The sequence below is a fragment of the Lotus japonicus genome, chromosome 2 (assembly GCF_012489685.1).
Source record: "Lotus japonicus ecotype B-129 chromosome 2, LjGifu_v1.2".
NCBI classification, from domain to species: Eukaryota; Viridiplantae; Streptophyta; class Magnoliopsida; order Fabales; family Fabaceae; genus Lotus; species Lotus japonicus.
In genome coordinates, this window is record NC_080042.1 from 82343551 (window position 1) to 82360710 (window position 17160).

Genomic DNA, 17160 nt, shown 5'->3' on the forward strand with positions numbered 1-17160 from the left:
ACTTCTGTCAAAAAAAAAAAAAAACTATAACAACACTTAATATTTTTTCAATCTCTTTAAAAAAATATATTTTTTCAATCAACAATAATATAAAAATATATTTTGTTAATTATCATTGATATAATTTTCTATTGATTAGATAAAGAAGTTTTTTTAATTTAAAAAAAGATTAGAAGTTTTTAAATTTAAATAATCTTGATTATCATCGCTATCAAAATATTTATTGTCAATGAAATTCAGGTAATTGAGCAATGAGCATATATTTTCTAATTCACGAAAATCAATTTTTCATTGATATGGATTGATCCTGAAATAACAATTGCCCTCCTTCATTCTTCCAAGTCTTTTTTTTTTTTGAACTCTTCATTCTTCCAAGTCTTGATCACTCCCTTTCAGCTTAGAAATATATGATAAGGGTATATTAAGACTCGAATGGTCGATGTACTTATGTAAATACAAAAGCTTATTATATGCATATATACAGTGACGGATCCAGGAATTTTGTGTCGTGGGGGCAAATACACATACAAATTTCAAGCTGTAAAATTACAGTATATTACTCCCTCCGTCTGATATTATAAGTCACATTTTCTAAAAAAAATTATCCCTAAATATAAGCCACTCACTAATATATATGAAGCTTTGAGAAATAAAATAAAAATATCAAAATAATAGAAACTAATTGTGCAGTTTCACGATTTACAAGCATTAAATGAAAATCACTGTCTCACACTCACTTGTATAGGTTTTTCTCTAACTTTGAGAGTAGACATTCATCTTATTAAATAGAAAAAGAAAGCAAAAGTTGATCTATCAGTGGCATTTAAAAAAAAATTATCCAACTATGGGGGCAACTATTAAGTGTGTGGGGGCAATATAATATTTTATATTATAATATATAAATAGTATGAAGTAAAATGCAAAATAAGGTGGGGGCAAATGACCCCATTTCCTCCGACCTAGGTCCGTCCCTGCATATATAAAACCTCAAAATTAGACCACCACTAAAAAATTTCTATGCAGTCTCTTTCAGTCATGGATCATATGCAATGCCATAAACTAATGGACTAAATTTGTATACAAGACAAAAGGTAGACCCATCGGTGAAGAAAATCACATGCAATGCCATAAAATAATTAATCGACTAAATTTGTCTCAAATAGATATTTTAGAAGAAATGAAACAATTTTATATAATATTATTTTTTTGGTTTTTTTTTTGTTTTTTTTTAAGGCAAATGTTAGTAAATTAATCCCTCCTCCGGGTTCGAACCCGGGACCCTTCACCTTCACCTCACCCAACTTTTATGTCCCCTAACTTTTACCACTTGAACTATCCTTGGGGACATATTATTTTTTTGGTACATTTTATATAATATTACTATGTACATTGTACAATACGAAAATTAATTACAATTGAGGCAAACATAACTACATAAGTATTTTCTTTGTTACCACTCACTCAACCATCAAACCACGTATATTAGAGGCTAGAGCGCGCTTATTTATGTAACTAAAGATACTCACTCAAATTCCAGTATCCTATTTAATTTCCTCAACCAAATGAAGTTTTTCTCTGACATGTTTCCTGCATCTTCATTTTGGTTATACCTTCTCTTTAGTTTCAACCTTTGCCTAAACGCAACTGCCTTATCTACCTCCAAAAACCAAACAGATCATATAGCATTGCTCAAATTCAAGGAATCAATATCCAGTGATCCATCTGGAATCCTAGAATCTTGGAATAGTTCAACCCATTTCTACAAGTGGCATGGAATCACATGCAACTTCAAGCACCTAAGAGTAACAGAGTTGAACTTAACAGAGTACCAGTTGCATGGATCATTGTCTCCTCATGTGGGTAATCTCTCTTTTCTCACAAAACTCGCCCTCGGAAAAAACAGCTTTCACGGAAATATTCCACAAGAACTGGGTCGGTTGTCACGGTTGCAACAACTCTACCTCTCTAACAACTCCTTTGCAGGGGAGATTCCAACAAACTTAACAGGTTGCTTTAATCTCAAAGCCTTAGCCTTAAATGGAAATAATTTGATTGGCAAGATACCAATTGAATTCGGGTCTCTTCAGATGCTTCAAGTTTTGAGGGTATATATAAACAATTTAACCGGTGGAGTCCCATCATTCATCGGGAACCTTTCATCCTTAACATCTCTCTCGGTGGGTATGAATAACTTGGAGGGAAATATTCCACAAGAAATATGCCGCCTTAAAAACTTTACAATTCTATTTGCGGGTGAGAACAAATTGTCAAGTGCATTTCCTTCTTGTCTTTACAACATGTCATCTCTTATTTTCTTCGAAGTTGGAGGCAATGAATTTGATGGCACTCTTCCACCCAATATTTTCCACACCCTCAGCAATATTCAACATTTTGTAATTGGCGGCAACCAAATCTCAGGTTCAATCCCGACTTCTATTGTTAATGCCTCTACACTTTCACAACTTGAAATCTCTGAAAACAATTTCACTGGACAAGTTCCAAGTCTAGGGAAGTTGCAAGATCTTGGGTCCCTAAATTTGGAAACCAACCATCTAGGTGGAAATTCAACTAAAGATTTGGATTTTTTGAAATCATTGACAAATTGTAGTAAGTTGGAAATGCTAAGTATAGCCTACAACAATTTTGGTGGTCCGTTACCAAATTATGTGGGCCATTTATCCACCCAACTAAGTCAACTATTTCTTGGGGGTAATCACATATCAGGAAAAATTCCCGTGGGATTAGGAAATCTTACTAACCTAATTCTTTTGACCATGGAAAGTAATCACTTTGAAGGGACTATTCCGGTTGCTTTTGGAAAGTTTCAGAAGATGCAAATGTTAGATTTGTCGGGAAACAAGATGTCAGGAGATATACCAACCTCCATTGGCAACCTCACTCAATTGTTTTATTTGGGTCTAGGACAAAATAAGTTACAATGAAATATTCCTCCTAGTATAGGAAAATGTCAAAAGTTGCAATACCTAAATCTTTCACAAGACAACCTTAAAGGAATCACACCTGTTGAAGTTTATAGTCTTTCCTCATTAACAAACTTATTGGACTTGTCACACAACTCATTCAATGGTACTCTACCAGAAGATCTCGGAAAACTTAAAAATATTGATTGGGTAGATGTCTCTGAGAATCAACTGTCGGGTGATATTCCTGGCAACATTGGAGAATGCACAAGCTTGGAGTACCTTTTTTTACAAGGGAATTTCTTCAATGGAAAAATACCATCCTCTTTAACTTCACTCAAAGGTCTTAAACGTTTAGATCTTTCACGAAACAACTTATCTGGATCAATTCCTCAGGATATGCAGAACAGTTTGTTTTTGGAGTACTTCAATGTTTCATTCAACATATTGGACGGAGAAGTGCCAACAAAAGGTGTCTTTAAAAATGCAAGTGCATTAGTGGTGACCGGAAATAGAAAGCTATGTGGAGGCATTTCAGAGCTGCATCTACTGCCATGCCCTGTCAAAGGTATAAAGCATGCAAAACACCATAATTTCATGTTGATAGCAGTGGTGGTAAGTGTTGTGGCTTTTCTTCTCATTCTGTCATTTATTCTAACCATGTACTTGATGAAGAAAAGGAACAAGAAATCATCTTCTGATACACCAACAATTGACCAGCTGGCTAAGATTTCATACCACGATCTGCATCGTGGAACCGGTGGGTTCTCAGCTAGAAACTTGATTGGTTTAGGAAGTTTTGGTTCCGTGTACAGAGGAAATATTGTGTCAGAAGATAAAGATGTAGCCATAAAGGTGCTAAACCTCCAAAAGAAGGGAGCTCACAAGAGTTTCATTGCTGAATGTAATGCACTAAAAAATATTAGACATCGAAATCTGGTTAAGATCTTAACATGTTGTTCCAGCACGGACAACAAAGGTCAAGAATTTAAAGCTCTAGTTTTTGAGTACATGAACAATGGAAGCTTAGAGCAGTGGTTGCATCGAGGGAGTGGAAGTGTAGAGCTGCATGAACCACTGGACCTTGAGCAAAGATTAAGTATCATTATTGATGTTGCTTCTGCATTACATTATCTTCATCAAGAATGTGAGCAGTTGGTCATTCATTGTGATCTAAAGCCAAGCAATGTCCTTCTTGATGAAGACATGGTCGCTCATGTGAGTGATTTTGGCACAGCAAGACTTGTGTCAATAGTTGATGGTACTTCTCACAAGCAAACTAGTACAATTGGAATAAAAGGGACTGTTGGCTATGCTCCACCAGGTATTAGCTAAACTCTTGAATATTTTTTCTTTGAATTCTTCTATCTTTTGATGTTAACTTGATGTTTTACTTGTTATAGAGTATGGAGTTGGTTCTGAAGTGTCCACATGTGGCGACATATATAGCTTTGGGATTCTTATATTGGAAATGCTTACCGGAAGAAGACCTACATATGAATTGTTTGAAAACGGTCAAAATCTACATAAGTTCGTGGAAATTTCATATCCTGATAGTATTTTACAGATTTTGGACCCGCATCTTGTATCAAGAGTGGAAGATGCATCAGGAGGAGAGAACAAAGGGAATCTTACTCCAAATTCTGAGAAGTGCTTAATATCACTGTTTGGGATTGGACTTGCTTGTTCAGTGGACTCACCAAAACAAAGGATGAACATAGTGGATGTTATTAGAGAGCTAAACATTATCAAAAAGGGATTTCTTGTTGGTGAGATCATTTGCGAATGTTAAATGCTTAATTGCATAACATATGCCAACAGTTTAGCTTTGAACTTAATAAATTTCTTAAGTACTAATAATTATTTGTTTTTTTTTTCTTCTTAATCTTGGTATGTATTTCAATTTATTCCTATACTACGAAAGTGACATAGGCTTATTCTTCTATTTCAGGTGTTCCTGGTCGTTAGTAATTAAAGCTGAAATGAAATGTTGCGGACTTGCGGTCATTAATTTGAGATGAGAGGTGTATACAGTATAAAAGCACTGTAACTTTTTTGTTTTTTTTTTCAACCTGCAGTGTGGAATCGTCCAATATAATTTACACTTATAAGTTTCATGTAAAATCTGTTGATATTTGATAATAAATCCTTTCAATAGTTAATGGATGTAGTCTGTTAGTTCAATAAACAAGAAAGTATAGCAGACTGCAAATCAAGTAGATCGAAAGGCAGACAAAATTTATGAAGAAACGATGAACTTTGAGGCTACTGAACCTTCCCATTTTGAAAGGGTACCAAAGCAACGCCTTGAGCTAAATTGTATTGAATTTTTCTATTAAAGTTGTCCCCAAGTCAAGGTCGTGCGCATTAAGTCACAACCTTATTCTGATGGATTTTCCATCACCCTCGTAGGCCATGTTGCTTAAAAATGGGATAGTTAATGAATAATAAATGTCATTTTCCCTGTCTAAGTGTATCCAGAATTCCACCTTATATTAGTAATTTATAACGCCAAATGGATGATGGCTGTAGCAGCCAATGCCATTCCTAGGGGTTATTTTTTCTTTTCTGTTTTTCTTTTCCTTTGCTCTTTGTTGTTAAGCATCAAAAAAAGCCAATGTCATTCCTTTCCAAGTCTCATTTGCTATCAACAATTAATGAAATTAAATAAAAGAGAGATTTTCTTACTTCCTTGAAATCTGATTGGTTGACGGTGTAAAAACACTTTACATCGTTAGTGCATAGAAATTAAACTCTTATTATAATCTAAATTGTAATTTTCTAAGGTTAACCCCAAGTCAAGGAGTATGCATTACTCTATGCATTATTATAATCTAAATAGTAATTTTATGTTTGATACGACTTGTTTTCAAAATCAGCTTTTAAAAACAGTTTTCATTTTCAGTTTTTAAAACTAAAAACCAAAATAGTTAAAAATATTTTCATTTTCAGTTTTTAGTTTTCAGATATCAGTTTTCTAAATTTTGAAAAACATATCATTCAAACTGTTTTCTTCTTATGAAAATTGTTTTTAAAAATTGTTTCTGAAAATGTTCTAAATATCGGTACTATTTTTTTTACCAGTGATGATATACACATACTGAAATAGTGTAAATCGTAAACCCACACTTGTGAGATTAATCTCACGCACCACATCAAGTAAACTAGTAGTCAAAAGTTCTTAAACGGATGTGTTATTTATCAAAAAAAAATAATCATTAACAGATGTGGACTAAAGACTTTACCTGATAATTCCAAATTGCCAAAGAAATAAAGAATCTTTTAGAATGAAGAAAAAGAGTAATGCTAGGGACCGGGAGAGAGAAGAAGAAAAATGCTTTGAACATATATAAGAAAATGGTGCCGACACGTTAATGGAGACCATTATTTTCGGTCAAGAAGTTCCCATTAAAAAAGTATATCTAGTGTCTGTCTGCATATATAAACTTGCTTTAATGTAAACCGGGTTTGGATCCTCATCCAATCCAATTAATATATATACATACATAGAACTCCTCAGATACTCACTCAAATTCCACGATCCTACTTCCTAAAGCCAAATGAAGCTTTTTCCTCTCATGTTTCCTATAACCCAAATCCTTCCTAATTACAATGTATGAAAGCTGTAGTGTTTAGAGTAATAATTTTCTTTGTGGATTCACTTTGTTAATAATATCTGTTATGATGGAACATCATTTCATTTGAGAAATTTTATGATGGAACATCATTTCATTTGAGAAATTTTTGGTGGTGTTAGGGACATAGGGGGGAAGCATAGAAACTTCCCACTTTTTATTAGGGTGTTAAGTGAAGTGATTTGGTGGTTAAAGAATCAGAATTGAGAAGCTCACACACATTAAAAATATGTAATGTAAAAGTGACCAAGTCCTAAAGCTAATGAGAATTTAGAAAGATTTCTTTAATTTTGGAATAAGGGGAAGGTTTTGCAGGTGAAAAGTACATAATCTTTCATCATTACATATCTTGACAGTGGTAATTTTTCTATTGTTGGAATTAAGCCACTAAATTATGGTCAATGATTAAATTTCATGGCATGCTATTGATATTCTTGTTTAAGTTAGTGGAGGGGAGAGGTCTCTTCCTTCTTTCTGAATTCATTAATTTACAGGGCAGTGCAATGTGACCATCGTAGCCCTCTTTTTCATGAGCACCTGTTTTTTACATGTTAATCAGGTGAGAGGGCACCAAAGAATATCAATAGAAAATACTTTAAGTACTCTTTATCTAACAGTATCAAATATCCAATTTCTTTTGTTTGTTTCTGCGCACACAGAGGATTTCCTCTTTCACAAAACTATTTAATATTCTACATCTTCCATTTTCTTGATACCCCCTCTGTCTAACTAACTAACTTCTCTATCTGTTCATAACTACCATCTTAAGTCTTAACTATCTAAATTCTCTAGCATTTCCCTTCCCCTCTCCTAACATACAACACAAAAATAGAAACTAAATTCTCTATCATTTACTTTTCACAAAATAGCATTTCAGATTACATAATGAACCAATTGTCCAAAATAGCGAAGATGAATCAAATCACAAACCAATTGAACCATCAGTCCCAAATCAAGATAAGAAATGAAAACAAAAAAAAAAAACTAGATCTCAAAATGTGAAAGGAAGCAATTTATACCTTCAATTTAAGCTACTAAAAGTAAGAATCAGAACAAGAAGTGCAGCAAAAAAAGATCATAAACAAGGAATCAGAAATTCATCATTATGAAGAAACGTAAATGGAGGAATTGATAGTGTTTGTCAATTGCCTACTATAGGGATCAATTTATTAAAGTGAAAAACAAGAAACTATAGCAGACTGCATATCAAGTTGATCGAAAGACAGACAAAATTTATGAAGAAACGATGAACTTTGAGGCTACTAAACCTTCCCATTTTAAAAGGGTACCAAAGCAACGCCTTGAGCTAAATTGTATTGAATTTTTCTATTAAAGTTGTCCCCAAGTCAAGGTCGTGCGCATTAAGTCGCAACCTTATTCTGGTGTATTTTCCATCACCCTCGTAGGCCATGTTGCTTAAAAATGGGATGGTTAATGAATAATAAATTGCATTTTCCCTGTCAAAGTGGATCCAGAATTCCACCTTATATTAGTAATTTACAACGCCAAATGGATGATGGCTGTAGCAGCCAATGCCATTCCTTTCCAAGTCTCATTTGCTACCAACAATGTGGGGAGAGCGTTAGTGATGCTTTTTAGTCATGCCACCATCGAATGAGAGAAAGAAAGAAAAAGCATAAACGATCAGAATGTTACTTTAATGTTTGCAGTCTGTTAATTTTTCTCCTAGTGTCTTCCATGCAAACCGGGCTTCGATCCAACATTATATATACTGATATAGAGCTCTCCTAGTTACTCACTCAAATTCCAAGACCCTACTTCCTCAATTCAAATGAAGCTTTTTCCTCTCATGTTTCCTGCATCTTTATTTTGGTTATACCTTATTCTCTTTACTTTCAAACACTGCCCAAAAACAACTGCTTCTATTTCCAGAAACCAAACAGACCATCTAGCATTGCTCAAATTCAAGGAACAAATCTCTTATGACCCATATGGAATTCTAGATTCATGGAATCATTCTACCCACTTTTGCATGTGGCATGGAATTACATGCAGCTCCAAGCACCGAAGAGTGCACCGAAGAGTAACAGAGTTGAGCTTAACAGGGTATCAGTTGCATGGATCATTGTCTCCTCATGTTGGCAATCTCTCTTTTCTCACAAAACTCTACCTCCAAGAAAACAACTTTCACGGAAATATCCCACAAGAATTGGGTCGGTTGGTACTGTTGCAGGTGCTGTATCTCACTAATAACTCCTTTACAGGGGAGATTCCTACAAACCTAACAACTTGCTTTGATCTCAAAGGTTTGGGCTTAGGTGGAAATAATCTGACTGGCCAGATACCGATTGAAATTGGCTCTCTCCAGAAACTTCAAGTATTGGAACTTGCGGTAAACAATTTAACTGGTGAAGTCCTTCCATTCATAGGGAATCTTTCATTCTTAACTTATTTCTTGGTGAGATATAATAACTTGGAGGGAAATATTCCAGAAGAAATATGTCGCCTCAAAAACTTGGCATATCTACAAGTGAGTGTGAACAAATTGTCAGGTACATTTCCTCCTTGTTTTTACAACATGTCATCTCTTATTCTCTTCTCAGCTGGAGTAAATGAATTTGATGGCTCTCTTCCACCCAACATGTTTCACACCCTCCCCAATCTCAAACTTTTTATCATTGGCGGGAATCGAATCTCAGGTCCAATCCCCACTTCTCTTTCAAATGCTTCAAACCTTGATTACCTTGAAATTAGTGAAAACAATTTCATCGGACAAGTTCCAAGTGTAGAGAAGCTGCAACATCTTCGGTGGGTACAAATGTTTTCTAATCATCTAGGTAACAAATCAACTAATGATTTGGACTTTCTGAAATCACTCACGAATTGTAGTAAGTTGCAACATCTGGTTATAGCCGATAACAATTTTGGAGGTCCTTTGCCAAATTCCGTGGGCAATTTATCATCCCAACTCAGTTACCTTGGCCTTGGGTATAATTACATATCGGGAAAAATTCCTGTTGAATTAGGAAATCTAATTAACCTAACTCTCTTGGACTTGAAAAGTAACCACTTTGAAGGGACAATTCCGGTTGCTTTTGGGAAGTTTCAGAAGATGCAATTATTAGATTTGGGGGGAAATAAGGTGTCAGGAGATATTCCAGCCTCCCTTGGAAACCTAACTCAGTTGTTTCATTTGGGTTTAGAGGAAAACAACTTAGAAGGAAATATTCCTCCAAGTATTGGAAACTGTCAAAAGTTACAATTCTTAAACCTTTCAAGAAACAACCTCAAAGGAACCATACCTGTTGAGGTTTTTAATCTGTCCTCATTAACAAATTTACTAGACTTGTCACACAACTCACTGAGTGGCAGTCTGCCAAAAGAAGTGGGAAGGCTAAAAAATATTGATTGGCTAGATGTCTCTGAGAATCAACTATCAGGCGATATTCCAGGAGCCATTGGAGAATGCATGAAGTTGGAGTACCTTTATTTACAAGGAAATTCCTTCCATGGAATCATAACATCATCTTTGCCTTCACTCAAAGGTCTTATACGATTAGATCTATCACGAAACCGCTTATCTGGGTCAATTCCTAAGGATCTACAGAATATTTCCTATTTGGAATACTTCAATGTTTCCTTCAACATGTTGGAGGGAGAAGTACCAACAAAAGGTGTCTTTCAAAATGTCAGTGCATTAGCGATGACGGGAAACAAAAAACTTTGTGGGGGTATTCCAGAGCTGCATTTACTGCCATGTCCCGTCAAAAGTATGAAGCATGTAAAACACCATAGTTTCAAGTGGATAGCAGTGGTAGTTAGTCTGGTTGTCTTTCTTCTCATGTTGTCATTTGTTCTAACCATCTACTGGATGAGGAAAAGAAACAAGAAACAGTCTTCTGATACACCAACAATTGACCAACTGGCTAAGATTTCATACCACGACCTACATCATGGAACCGGTGGATTCTCAGCTGGAAACTTGATAGGATCAGGAAGTTTTGGTTCTGTGTACAAAGGAAATATTGTGTCAGCAGATAAAGATGTTGCCATAAAGGTCTTGAACCTTCAAAAGAAGGGAGCTCACAAGAGTTTCATTGTTGAATGTAATGCACTCAAAAATATCAGACATCGGAATCTGGTTAAGATCTTAACATGCTGTTCCAGCACAGACAACAGAGGTCAAGATTTTAAAGCTTTAGTTTTTGAGTACATGAAAAATGGAAGCTTAGAACAATGGCTGCATCCAGGGAATGGAAGTGAAGAGCTTCGTGAACCACTTGACCTTGAACAAAGATTAAGTATCATTGTTGATGTTGCTTCTGCATTACATTATCTGCATCAAGAATGTGAGCAAGTGGTCCTTCATTGTGATATAAAGCCAAGCAATGTCCTTCTTGACGAAGACATGGTCGCTCATGTGAGTGATTTTGGCATAGCAAGACTTGTCTCAACTATTGATGGTTCATCTGACCAGCAAAGTAGTACGATCGGAATAAAAGGGACTCTTGGCTATGCTGCTCCTGGTATTTTCTAAACTCTTGATTAATTGTTTATTCAATTCTCCTATCTTTTGGTGGTAACTTGATGTCTTACTTAGTATAGAATATTTACATTTTTATATTTTAGAGTATGGAGTGCTTTCTGAAGTGTCCACATGTGGCGACATATATAGCTTCGGGATCCTTGTATTGGAAATGCTTACTGGAAGAAGACCTACAGATGAATTGTTTGAAGATGGCCAAAATCTGCATAAGTTTGTGGAAATTTCATTTCCTGATAATCTTTTACACATTTTGGACCCACGTCTTGTATCAAGACTTGAAGAAGCAATAGAAAGAAAAAACAGAGGGAATCATACTCCAAATTCTGAGAAGTGCTTAATATCACTTTTTAGGATTGGACTTGCTTGTTCAATGGAATCACCAAGAGAAAGGATGAAGATAGTGGATGTCATTAGAGAGCTAAACATAATCAAAAAGCTATTTCTTGTTGGTGAGATCATTTTTGAATTTTAAATGCTTTACTGTATAGTTTTTCCTTCCAATAAATTGCTTATGTAGTTAATATTCGTTTTTTTCTGCCTCAATCTTTGTATGTATTTCAATTTTTATCTTGTGCTACGAAAGTAATAGGCTTATTCTTTCTCCAATTTCAGGTGTTCCTGCTCGTGTCTATGCAGCATAGTGCCCTGCAATTTGAGCTCAACCATCTTTGTGGATTTGTTCAATAAATTTCCTCCGGTTCTAGCCATTTGCATTTATGAGTTCATCTTTCATGTAACATCTATTAATAGTCAATGAATGTAATACTATATCTAAGTGATGGACTTATAATACTTTCCATACTTATGTCCATTATGATCAGACGTAATTATCCAAATTTTACAGCAAAATTAAAGCATCAGCGAAATAGCCGAGAACTCTTTCTAGCTTCAGTTTTTATAATATAAACGATGAAGTTCACAAAGGTAAACAAAAATTAACTAATCCTAACTCAATAGCAGGGTGCTCAACGGTATCAATAAACAATAAACAAAAGCAGAACACACCTCACGTTTTACTAGCTCATTGCAACTGATCTCAATAACAGAGATTTTTTTCAGAAAGCAAACTCAATAAACAGAGATATTAATTAGATGTTGTATATTTTAAACTTTTTCCTTGCCATCTTGGTGAAAAGTCATCTTTGAGAGTCACAATACTGAGCAAACTCACATTTGCATAGCATAAACTGCCTTAACCAAGTACACACAAAACGTTATTGAGCAGTCATTTTCTGCTTTCTTGCAACTGGCAAAAGGATCATTTCATACGCTAAGCGTAGACTAAATGACCGATAAAATTTGATACATAACAAACAATAAACTAAATTGTAATTTTCTAAGGTTGACCTCAAGTCAAGGAGTATGCATTACTCTATGCATTATTATAATTTAAATTGTAATTTTCTAAGGTTGACCTGCCATACAATGAACTTATGTTCAGGGTTGACACCAAGTCAATGAATGCCATGGCATATACGTAACTGTAGGATATTAGATGGAAGGAACCTCTGCTAGTATCATAATCATATAAGAAAATCAAGGTTTCATTTCACATTCGTCCTCCTCTCTTTTCTTTTGAATGGACAAATAGTAAGTTATTAAGGTAAGGAAGTCCCACTATATATCATAATAAATGTGTATGTATGTACGAAACGTATTCTGTGGTGTATTTATTTCTTTGATACCAGTACACCACACACTCAACCATCAAACCCCAACATATATACGTATATAGAGCTATCTATTTATATATGTAACTAATTAAACATACTCACTCAAATTCAAGTATCCTATATATTTCCTTAACAAAATGAAGCCTTTTTCTCTCTTGTTTTCTGCATCTTCATTTTGGCTATGCAGCCTTCTCTTTACTTTCAACCTTTGCTCAAACGTAACTGCTTCTACTTCAAGAAACCAAACAGATCATTTGGCATTGCTCAAATTCAAAGAATCAATATCCAGTGATCCATATGGAATGCTAGAATCTTGGAATAGTTCTACCCACTTCTGCAAGTGGCATGGAATCACATGCAGCCCCGCGAATCAAAGGGTTACAGAGTTGAAGCTAAGAGGATATCAGTTGCACGGATCCTTGTCTCCTCATGTTGGCAATCTCTCTTTTCTGAGGAACATCGACCTCGGAAACAACAGCTTCCATGGAGATATCCCACAAGAATTGGGCCGGTTGTCACAGTTGCAAGGACTCACCCTCACCAATAACTCCTTAGAAGGGGAGATTCCGAAAAACTTAACAAGTTGCTTTGGTCTCAAATCCTTAAACTTAGGTGGAAATAATTTGATTGGCAAGCTACCGATGGAAATTGGCTCTCTTCAGAAACTTCAAGCATTGGAGGTTGCGAAAAATAAGTTAACCGGTGGATTTTTTCCATTCATAGGGAATCTTTCATCCTTAACATTTCTCTCGATGAATCTTAATGAGTTGGAGGGAAATATTCCACAAGAAATATGCTGCCTAAAAAATCTGACATTTCTACAAGTGGGTGCCAACAAATTGTCTGGTACATTTCCTTCTTGTCTTTACAACATGTCATCTCTTATTTTGTTCTCAGCAGCAGGCAATGAATTTGATGGCTCACTTCCACCCAACATGTTCCACACCCTCCCTAATCTCAAAATTCTTACAATTGGCAAGAATCAAATCTCAGGTCCAATCCCCACTTCTGTTGCAAATGCTTCTACCCTTGCACATCTTGATATCAGTCAAAACAATTTCATCGGGCAAGTTCCAAGTCTAGGGAAGCTGCAAAATCTTTGGAGGTTAAATTTGGAACACAACAATCTAGGTGGCAATTCAACTAACAATTTGGATTTCTTAAACTCATTGACAAATTGTAGTAAGTTATTTGGGATCTCTATATTAGATAACAATTTTGGAGGCCCTTTGCCAAATTCTGTGGGAAATTTATCCAATCAAATCAGTTTACTGTATCTTGGGTATAATCACATAACAGGAAAAATTCCTGTTGAATTAGGAAATCTAATTAACCTAAATCTTTTGGTCATGCAATCTAACTACTTTGAAGTGGCTATACCTATTGCTTTTGGGAAGTTTCAGAATATGCAAGTATTAGACTTGAGTAAAAACAAGCTGTCAGGAGAAATACCGGCCTCCATTGGAAATATCACTCAATTGTTTGATTTGGGATTAGGACAAAATAAGTTAGAAGGAAATATTCCTCCAAGTATACGCAACTGTCAAAAGTTACAATACCTAAGCATTTCACAAAACAACCTTAAAGGAAACATACCTGTTGAGGTCTTCAGTATTTCCTCATTAACAAACTTACTGGACTTGTCACACAACTCTCTCAATGGCATTTTGCCGGTAGAAGTGGGAAGACTAAAAAATATTGAGTGGCTTGATTTCTCTGAGAATCAACTGTCAGGTGATATTCCTGGAACTGTTGGAGAATGCGTGAGCTTGGAGTTCCTTTTTTTACAAGGGAATTCCTTCCATGGAATCATACCATCCCCTTTGGCTTCCCTCAAAGGTCTTCGACGTTTAGATCTTTCACGAAATCATTTGTCTGGATCAATTCCTAAGGACATGCAGAATGTTTCATTTTTGGAATACTTAAATGTAATTTCATTCAACATGTTGGAGGGAGAAGTGCCAACAAAAGGTGTCTTTCAAAATGCAAGTGCATTAGCCGTGACTGGAAACAAAAATCTTTGTGGAGGTATTTTAGAGCTGCATTTACTGCCATGTCCTGTCAAAGGTATGAAACCTCCAAAACACCATAATTTCAAGTTTATAGCAGTGGTAGTAAGTACTAGGGTTGCTTTTCTTCTCATTCTGTCATTTATTTTAACCATCAACTGGATGAGGAAAAGAAACAAGAAACAGTCTTCTGATTCACCAACAATTGACCAGTTGGCAAAGATTTCATACCATGACCTACATCATAGAACCGATGGATTCTCAGCTGGAAACTTGATTGGATCAGGAAGTTTTGGTTCTGTGTACAAAGGAAATATTGTGTCAGGAGATAAAGATGTTGCCATAAAGGTCTTGAACCTTCAAAAGAAGGGAGCTCACAAGAGTTTCATTGTTGAATGTAATGCACTCAAAAATATTAGACATCGGAATCTGGTTAAGATCTTAACATGCTGTTCCAGCACAGACAACAGAGGTCAAGATTTTAAAGCTTTAGCTTTTGAGTATATGAAAAATGGAAGCTTAGAACAATGGCTGCATCCAGGGAATGGAAGTGAAGAGCTTCGTGAACCACTTGACCTTGAACAAAGATTAAGTATCATTGTTGATGTTGCTTCTGCATTACATTATCTGCATCAAGAATGTGAGCAAGTGGTCCTTCATTGTGATATAAAGCCAAGCAATGTCCTTCTTGATGAAGACATGATCGCTCATGTGAGTATTTTGGCATAGCAAGACTTGTCTCAACCATTGATGGTACATCTCAACAGCAAAGTAGTACGATCGGAATAAAAGGAACTCTTAGCTATGCTGCTCCAGGTATTTTCTAAACTCTTGATTAATTGTTTTTCAAATTCTCTTATCTTTTGGTGGTAACTTGATGATTTATTTATTATAGAGATTTACAGTTTTTGTTATATATTTTAGAGTATGGAGTGGGTTCTGAAGTGTCCACATGTGGCGACATATATAGCTTCGGGATCCTTGTATTGGAAATGCTTACTGGAAGAAGACCTACAGATGAATTGTTTGAAGGCGGCCAAAATCTGCATAAGTTTGTGGCAATTTCACTTTCTGATAATCTTTTACAGATTTTAGACCCACATCTTGTATCAAGAGTTGAAGAAGCAATAGAAGGAGAAAACAGAGGGAACCTTACTCCAAATTCTGAGAAGTGCTTAATATCACTTTTTAGGATTGGACTTACTTGTTCAATGGAATCACCAAGAGAAAGGATGAAAATAGTGGATGTCATTAGAGAGCTAAACATTATCAAAAAGCTATTTCTTGTGGGTGAGATCATTTTAGAATTTTAAATGCTTAATTGCATAGTTTTTCCTTCCAGTAAATTTCATATGTATTTAATATTTTTTTTTCTGCCTCAATCTTGGTATGTATTTCAATTTTTTCCCTGTGCTACGAAAGTAATAGGCTTATTCTTTCTCCAATTTTCAGGTGTTCCTGCTCGTGTCTATGCAGCATAATGCACTGCAATTTGAGTTCAACCTTTAGTGTGGATTTGTTCAATAAATTTCCTCCAGTTCTGGCTGTTTGCACTTATGAGTCCATCTTTTATGTAACATCTATCAATAGTTAATGAATTTAACACTATATCTAAGTGATGGATTTATAGTACTTTTCATACATTATATCTAATTCATATATTTAGATGCAAAAATATATTTGTCAAAAAACACTTCCGTTTTCTGCTACTAATGGAATACACTAAATTTCTCATGAAGATGTTAGAAATTAAAATAGCAAGGTTCCCTATCACAGAACAAATGAACAGAGCCACAAACTCCGGGGACTAAATGTTGTCGCCAACATCTTAATTAGACCAAGTTTATAAATGCATGGAAAGACCATGTTTTGGATTTAAAATGTACCCTTATAAATTCACGCACTCACTCTTGAAGTGCTCAATGTGCAAGTCAACACAAGGAAATACAAATTGTCTTATATCAAAAAAAGAATAAGAATAAAGCACATAAAGAATCTACATATCTTAAATACAAAACTCTCAAACAAGGATCTTCATATCTTAAAATTAAGTACCTGTGGACTTGGGTGAAGCACAGAATTACGGATGTGCAAGAATCAACCTTTAACTCCCATCAGCTGCATAAACTCCCTTTAACTTCTAGAATTTGCAGAACACATAAGCAATATCATCATCTGTGTATGCCATTGCCAACAACAATAGATAGCTTTCAATGTGAATTGGCAGAACCCACTACAAAACTAGGATGAAATCACACCAAATCGATATTTTAACCAGTCCAAGTACTCAGAATGATATTTCGTGGACCTCCCACCACATGTGCCACCACCTCCGGCCACCCGTCATCCACCTCCGATCACCTGTACTACATTCAAAAATCGGCCCACTAGTCACCAATTGGCTAATCTCTTGGC

At 35.4% G+C, this 17160-nt stretch overlaps 1 protein-coding gene and 2 pseudogenes across 1 annotated transcript; all 3 read left to right on the forward strand.

The window, feature by feature from the left end:
• The first annotated feature begins 1477 nt into the window (after positions 1–1477).
• LOC130740278 (probable LRR receptor-like serine/threonine-protein kinase At3g47570) lies at positions 1478–5379 on the forward strand (annotated as a pseudogene).
• Positions 5380–8066: 2687 nt separating this feature from the next.
• LOC130740279 (probable LRR receptor-like serine/threonine-protein kinase At3g47570) lies at positions 8067–11874 on the forward strand. Its single transcript, XM_057592819.1, has 3 exons — positions 8067–11043; positions 11147–11512; positions 11676–11874. The coding sequence occupies exons 1-3, from the start codon at positions 8349–8351 to the stop codon at positions 11702–11704; spliced, it is 3090 nt and encodes a 1029-aa protein (XP_057448802.1). The 5' UTR covers positions 8067–8348; the 3' UTR covers positions 11705–11874.
• A 999-nt stretch (positions 11875–12873) lies between these two features.
• Positions 12874–16377, forward strand: LOC130740280 (probable LRR receptor-like serine/threonine-protein kinase At3g47570; annotated as a pseudogene).
• Positions 16378–17160: the final 783 nt, after the last annotated feature.